At 54.7% G+C, this 7214-nt stretch overlaps 1 protein-coding gene across 1 annotated transcript in view; it reads left to right on the top strand.

Annotated features, from left to right (window-relative positions):
• Window positions 1-7202, top strand: part of CYGB (cytoglobin) — an 11331-nt gene extending 4129 nt beyond the window's left edge. Inside the window, exons 2-3 of the mRNA XM_009996560.1 lie at window positions 6079-6310; window positions 6862-7202. Coding sequence (XP_009994862.1) covers window positions 6079-6310; window positions 6862-7026 — 397 coding nt within the window. The 3' untranslated portion in view covers window positions 7027-7202. The remainder of the gene's footprint in view (window positions 1-6078; window positions 6311-6861) is intronic.
• Window positions 7203-7214: the final 12 nt, after the last annotated feature.

A 7214-nucleotide genomic window follows, 5' to 3' on the forward strand; every position in this document is an offset into this window, starting at 1 on the left:
CCGGGGGGGGGTCCTCGTGCTGGAGGAAGCACAGTCTCCTCTCCACGCTCATCTTCCTCCACTCATCTTCCTCCTTGGGAGCTCAAGGGCCTCTGCAGGCTCCATCTCACAGCTGCTGCCCTTAACCCTTGCTGGAGCTGGGGCTGGAGCTGGGGCTGGAGCTGGGGCTGGGGCTGGAGCTGGAGCTGGAGCCCCAACCCAGGCACCTGGGGCTGTGTGTTTTGCTGGGTCTCTCCCAAGCAGGCACCCTGGCCAGCACAGCCGGGAGCCCTGGGCTGCAGCTCACCCAGAGCCTCCTCGTGCCCTCGGAGTCCTCACTGTGCCTCTGTTTCCCCATCTGTGCTTTCAGAGCAGTTGTTTTTGAAGAGCTCCCTCAGCAGGGTGAGCACAGGGCAGCCCTCAGCAGCTCTGGCCTCACCGGGCAGGGCCATCGCATCCCCCTTCCTCTGACACCTTCCCAGTGGATTATTGCTAATACCCCAGGCTCCAAGGCTGTGCTGGGGGACACAAACATTCAGGGGGCTCAGCCCACCCCCCTTCCCACCCTCCCTGCCTGGGAGCCCTGGGACCCTCACTCCTGTGCAGCCCCCGGGCTAATCCCAGGGCTAAAGCCACAGCCCAGCCTGACCAGCAGACACATTCACTCCCACGCCCACACACACGTACCATGGTCATGGATGTGGGACCAGAGGACTGTACAGATCCCATCAGGGGATAAATCCCAGGGATAGTCCCTTTGAGCTCCCAAACAAATCCACACCAAATGCTCAGGCTGTGCTGCAGCCCCGCGGGCTCTGCCACATCCAGGGGGTTTCTCCATCACTTCTCCCTCCAGCTCCACTCCAGCCCCATCCAGCTTTCCAAATTTCCAGAAGTGTCACCTTCTCCATCCTACCTGATGTGCTCTTTTCCTCTCGGGAGGTGTAGGAGGGGAAGCAAAAGAATTGCCAGGCAAGTCCCTGGATTTCCACAGCTGCTTCCTCTGAGCTGACACACCTGGATTCAGAGAGTTTGCAAAGAGCTTTGGCATCTGAAAGCACTGCTGGGGTGCCAGATGTTGCTATAACTTGTGGGTTAAAATGGCAAAAAGCCTGAATAATGAGTCTGGCACTGCAGAAACTGGGGGTTTTTTGGTTGTTTTTTTTTTCCCCTCAACTGACTCTAAAATATGTGTTAAGTCCACCCAAAAATGGCATTTAAAGAAATCCTTTTACAGCTGCCCCCCCCAGCCCAATGTGTTTTGTAGAGGTGTCCAGAGGGGAAGGTTGGTTCCTGGCTGCTGACAGGCACATTTCAGAGGAGAGCAGCTCAGGGAGATCCCCCAGCTGCCACATCTCACCTTGAAAAGGGCCTGATGAAAAGAGCCACCTCCTGCGTGGTGCTGGCCCTGTCCCATGGCTTGTCACACCTGGGCACCAGGCTGGAGAAGTGGTTTTCTGGGGACAAGGAGAGCTCAAGAGCAGCAGGGCTCTGCCCTGCTGACACGGACACACATGAGGAACGTTTTCCAAACCACCAGACCCCTCCATGACGGGGAACGAGTTTGTTTTTAATAAGCTCTGTCCTGGAACAGCCCCTGTTCATGGGGCTGTGGTTTCTCTCTGATCACAGCACCTGGAACCAGCCCTTTTGGCTGCTTCGTGGCCAAGGCAGCCACACCAGGATCCCTGTGGCACATCCCACACCAGGCACAGCCTCAGGGCTCTCTTGGGGTGGCCTGAGAAAAGCTGTTCCCGTGCCCCCTGTGCTGGGGACGTGACATGGGGCTACAAAGATCCCACTTGACACCCCAAGAGCTGCAAGGACATCCCTGGCCAAGGGGAGCAAAGGCACAGGGGGGGTCAAATGCTGTTCCTGGATGGTTGCCCTGGCTATGGCTGGACATGACATGCTGGAGGAGTCTTCCACCCCCTGTCCCTGGGTGTGGGAGGTGTGCAGCCAGGCTCACCTGGCTCTGTTCTCACCATGTGTCTGCTTTGGAGGCAGGAGTCACATTTTAGGATTGTTTCCTAACTACCTTGGACCCTGCTGGGCCATGCTTGGCAGAACCATAGGAAGGGTACTTGGTGTGGTGGTGGGAGCCAGCCCAGCCATCCTAGCATGTCACTTGTACCTGGTGGCAGGGACAGCAGCTTGGCATTGCAGAGAGGCAGGGACACAAGTGTGGAGGGGCTGAGGATGATGCTGTGGATGAAGGCACTGAGTGAAGGGGATTGCAAGGGCTGTAGGAAACTGGAGAGGTGTGGGAAAGCCACTTCAGCTTCTTAGATAATTCATTTATCTGATGAAGATTGTCCTTACCCCAAGCCTAAAGGTTCATCTACACAGCCAAGAGGCTTTGGGTTGAATCCACACATATGGTAGGGGGAGACAACAGCACTGAGGACTGGAGGTGTGTGTTCCAGCAGGACGTGCCCCCAGGGGTTGCCAGCTCATGCCCAAATGTGTTTGGCTGCATCCTTGCTGCCAGGTCCCCTCCCAGCCTCACCAGGGTGTCCTGGTCCCTCTGCCCAGGGCACTCCAGGCTCTGAGCACAGCTCAGCACTCTGTTGAGGCTGCTCCCCAGGCTGTGCAGCAGGATGTGGGCTTCACCTGGAGGAAGGCCAGCTACACCTCTTCTCCCTCAGCTGTAGAAGAAGTCGAATTTAGCATCAGTGTGTGGACTGGGGGTTTGGCCCTTTTCCTTCTAGCCCTCCCACTCTGGAGCTGCTGCCCACCACCAGTGCATGTCCCCTCAGAGGGAGGGCACAGGCAGAGCTGCACTGCCAGGACAAGCAGCTCCATCCTCTCCTTGCTCCCATTGGATTTGCCTTTTTCTGTCTTGCCAGGTGCTGGCACTGACAGGGCTGAGACCTTTCTCACCTTGGCCTGGGAGCAGCAAAGAGGCAGCACCCAGCACCCCCTGCCCCAACCTGCAAACAGGGCAATTGACTCCAGGTGGTCGGGAGGAGCAGGGGGAGAGGAGCCCTCGGTATAATAAACAGCAGCCCCACACACCACCTGCCTCCCCATTTTCAGCTGCTTTGTAGGCACCCAAACAGCAAGGAGTTAGAAGGAGAGGTTTGAGAAGGGACACAGAAAAACTCCAGGCTGCTTTAGAGGGAGCTTCTCCCACGTAGAAGGATGAGGTGAGAGAAAACATGAAAGCATTGGTTGGGAAAAAACGAGTCTTGAAGTGCAGCTTCCAGGGCTTGCTGGTGGTTTTTTTTTCCCCTCACAATTTGTAAACAAGGTAAGTGAGGTATCAAGGGTTTAGCCAAGCAAGCAATTCCCTTCCTCATTTCCCTTCCTCATTTCCCTTGGGAGAGGAAGGAGATGGCTGGGCTGGAAGATTCCTGGGTGAGGGGTTTGGGATCCAGAGAGCTGGGAGATGTGGCATCTCCTGGACAGAAAACAGGTTCTCAGCGACTGCAGTGGTTTTGCACCTTAATTATTTCCTTTGGCTCTGCTACTGGGAATGGCCGTGTCCTTAAAGTTGTTAAAAGGGCAAAAGAGAGAGGAAAAGCAAAGCTGACATCCTGTCTGGTGGGTCCAGATGTAGCTGGCAGGGAACAAAGGAGCGGGTGCGGGAGGGAATCGCTTCAAGAGCAATGTAATGAGATGGGGATGCAGGCATCTGGTTTCTATCAATCATCATTTGGTGTGATATGCAATGGGAAAGATCATCCTTTTCATGACTCTGATGAAGAAAAAAGAGCCCAAACCACACATACATATAACAAGCCAACAAAATTCCAGAGTCCTGAGATGTTTGAGCTCTTGAAAAATGTTCTGTAGATGGAAAAATCCCAACAGACACCTCTGCTAATTCACTGTTGTTTGAGTGATTTTATTTCTTCCTTTCTTTTCCCTCTCTTTTTCTCTGGTTATATTTAACCTTTGTGTTAAATTAATCTTCTCTGTTTATGAACAGCTACCAGTGAGTGAGCCTCCTTCCCTCTTTTGCTTAGTTTGACAGCTCTAACATTTGCTCCAGGCTGGAGGTGCCTGCTTTTCTCCAGCCCTGAGAGGAGGTGGCTGCAGGTCTCTGGCCAGCCATGGATTTGCCTTTCAACTTGAAGCAAAGATGGGTTGGGTTCCCCTGTTTCAGTTCTATGTCAATGGAAGTGAGCAGACTGCTCACAGGGTTGAGCACTTCAGCCAGGGAGTGGATGGGTTTGCCTCCCTCCAGCACTGCTTCCATCCCTCCTGCAGATCCCTTAGGGAAGGTGCTGGGCTCAGCTCCCAGATCACCTTGAGAGTCTGTGAAGCAGAGAAAGGTTGGAAACCAAATATCTGGCTCCTTCACTGGCCTGGTCTCACCCAGGTCAGGGGCTTTTTGGGGTTTAACCCATAGTTTTGCTTCCAAAAGCAGCAGAGAGGTAAAGGTGGTGCTATGGGAGGTGCTGGGTTTGGTCCTGCTCTTGGGAGAAGGATGCTGGGATTCCTGGTGATGCAGTAGGTCCCCTCCTTGCTGCACCTCTTCTGCCAAAAGAGCCTGGCTTGGACCAGGAATTTTTTCCAGCTCCTTACCTGAATCTTCACAAGGTCATACCCTTGAGTTGAGATCAAACAGAGCTTTTCAGGGACCTTCTGGTGGTTTGGAGTTCAGAGGCTCAGGCACGCACTGACAGGCTGGCAGCCTCCATCCCCTGTGTCAGCTGGTCTGAATTCCAGCAGCATCCCTGCTCCTACCCAGCACCTGGGAGATCCCTGCCAGAGACAGAAGGTGAGGAGGCAAAAATCATCTGGCAGGGATGGTGAAACCCTTAGCTCTCAGTGGGGTGTTCACTGTCAAAGCTGAGGGCATTGATCTTGGGGCTGCAGCAGTTTGTGCAGAGGGACAGGGTGGGTTGAGGGTAAAAGGCTGCTGGGGCCAGGTGGAAAAAGTCCCACTAAAACACAGAGGAATATTTTTTTCCTTCTGGTGGGAAACATTCAGGGCAAAAGGTTTGAATCCCAGGGATGGTTCTGTCTGGGTGGCACTGACCAGCTCTGTCCCCCAGCCAGGGGACCCGTGTCCATCCCCAACCACCCCTTGCTCTGATGGCCTCTCCAACAGCTCCAAGCTGAACATCCCAGACTGAGCATCTCTGTGGTGACAGGAGCTGGAGGCAGCTGGGCTTGGGAACGATTTCTCCCAACAGATGTGTCAGGAGGAGCTTTGCTGGAGAGGAGGCTGCTCAATAACAAGAGGAGTTTTGTCGCAGATCATTGGCCCCCCCTCCCAGCTTTTAAAAGCAACACCTTGTCTCCCCCTTCCACCTTCCTTCCTCCCCCACCCTCTCTGCAGCACACTCTTCACACCTCCAAAACCTATTTTGGGTTGTCTGATGGATCCCAGATGCCTCGGGGAAGTGACAGAAGTGGTGGGGTGCTCCAGGCACTGCTTCCTTGGCAATGCCCCCAAACTTTGGCAAGGCAATGGAGCAGGGGGAGGGAGGGAGGGAAGGGGGGGGAAAGGAGGATGAAGAAGTGGCAAATGAGCCCAGTTCTCAATATTGGGATTATTTGTGGAGTGGTGAGTAGGGAAGAGGATCCCACCTGGTCCTGGAGGGAGGGAGGAAAGGGAAAAGGGGTGGGATAAGTTCAGATGGTTTGAGGTGCCTGGGGAGGGGGATATGACAGCCTGGGAGAAGGGAGGAGGCAGCTGGGTGTCTGTCTGGAGCTGGAGACAGTGGGAGAGAGCACTGGGAACTCTGCCACCTCCTGACCACCCTTCCCTGGCTCCCACCCAGGAGGAACAGGAAGGGAGAGCCAGGTTGGAAGGAGGGAGCCAAGACAGATGTTTGGATTTTTGCGGGCACCTGTACAGCACCTTGCACACCTGGAGGGAGTCTCTGTGGATCAGTAACTGTTTTGCCTCTGCTTTGAAGGTCAATATCCAGCAGTGATGCCCTTGTAGCAGATAGGGAAGGCTTGGGGAAAACATGGACCTGCTGATTTTTAAGGCAGCTCCCAGGGAATTCAATAAGGAAACCAGCCCTGGCTGCCTTAGATACAAGGGGCTTGTTTCCAGCCTCTCCACCACTCTGTGCTTTGCTTTAACCTCTCAGCCTTCTCTCACCCTCCTGATGGTATTTTGTCTCTTGCCTGCAGGTTTTTTGTCAACTTCCCATCGGCCAAGCAGTACTTCAGCCAGTTCAAGCACATGGAGGATCCCCTGGAGATGGAGAGGAGCTTGCAGCTGCGTAAGCACGCTCGGCGGGTGATGGGGGCCATCAACACTGTGGTGGAGAACCTGAATGACTCCGAAAAGGTCTCCTCTGTTCTGGCCCTGGTGGGCAAGGCCCACGCCCTCAAGCACAAAGTGGAGCCCGTCTACTTTAAGGTAAAGAATGGTGGTAAAAAAATCAATCTCTGGGATGCTTTAGAAGTGAGGAAGAGGGCAGAAGGGAGGGAGCTGGTGCTGCCTGTTCTGGCCCAGAGGAGGTTGGCTGGTTGTGGGGGCTGCTCCTCATGCAGCTGCAGTGTCCCACTGCCATGCTGTCCCACCCAGAGCACCATTCCCAAACACAGCCAGTGCTGGAGCCTCACTTACCTCCCCTCTGCTCAGGGAAACCCTCCTGCCTGCAGCCCCTCTGCTCTGGCTGTGTGTCCCTCCTTTCAGCAACCCAGCATGGTAGAAGGGACTCAGTAATTGGGGGTCCCCAAATCTGGGAGATGCTTGAATCTGCAGGTTGTGCCCAGGTTTTGGTTACCTGCCCTGTCTGTCCCCTGGGGTGTCAAACAGACCTGAACGTCTGCCAGTCCCACAGAGGGTTGTTATTCCCAGAACTCAGCAACAGGATCAAGTGGCTTTTGTAAGGAAAAAAAAAGCCAAACTTGCTGCTACCTGCTCCCTGGTGACTTACTCACCCTTTGCTGCCCACCTCCCTCCAGAAACTCACGGGTGTCATGCTGGAGGTCATTGCTGAAGAATATGCCAACGACTTCACCCCGGAGGCCCACAGTGCCTGGACCAAGATGAGGAGCATCATCTACACCCATGTGACAGCAGCATACAAGGAGGTGGGCTGGGCTCAGTACCCCACTGCCACCCTGTGAGCCCCCAGGGGGCCGGGCGAGGGGCAGGGAGGGCTTTGCTCACCCCAGGACTTCACTCTGGTCTCTCTTCTCAAGATCTTTTTCTCCGGCCGGGTGAGCCCGGCAGGGTCAGCTCTGTCAGCTGCCAAGTCACTCTTTGATCTCTCCACGGGGTTTTGAAAACAAACTAAATCAGCCAAAAAGTAGTC

Source organism: Chaetura pelagica, unplaced genomic scaffold, assembly GCF_000747805.2.
Source record: "Chaetura pelagica isolate M959 unplaced genomic scaffold, ChaPel_1.0 scaffold704, whole genome shotgun sequence".
Taxonomy (NCBI): domain Eukaryota; kingdom Metazoa; phylum Chordata; class Aves; order Apodiformes; family Apodidae; genus Chaetura; species Chaetura pelagica.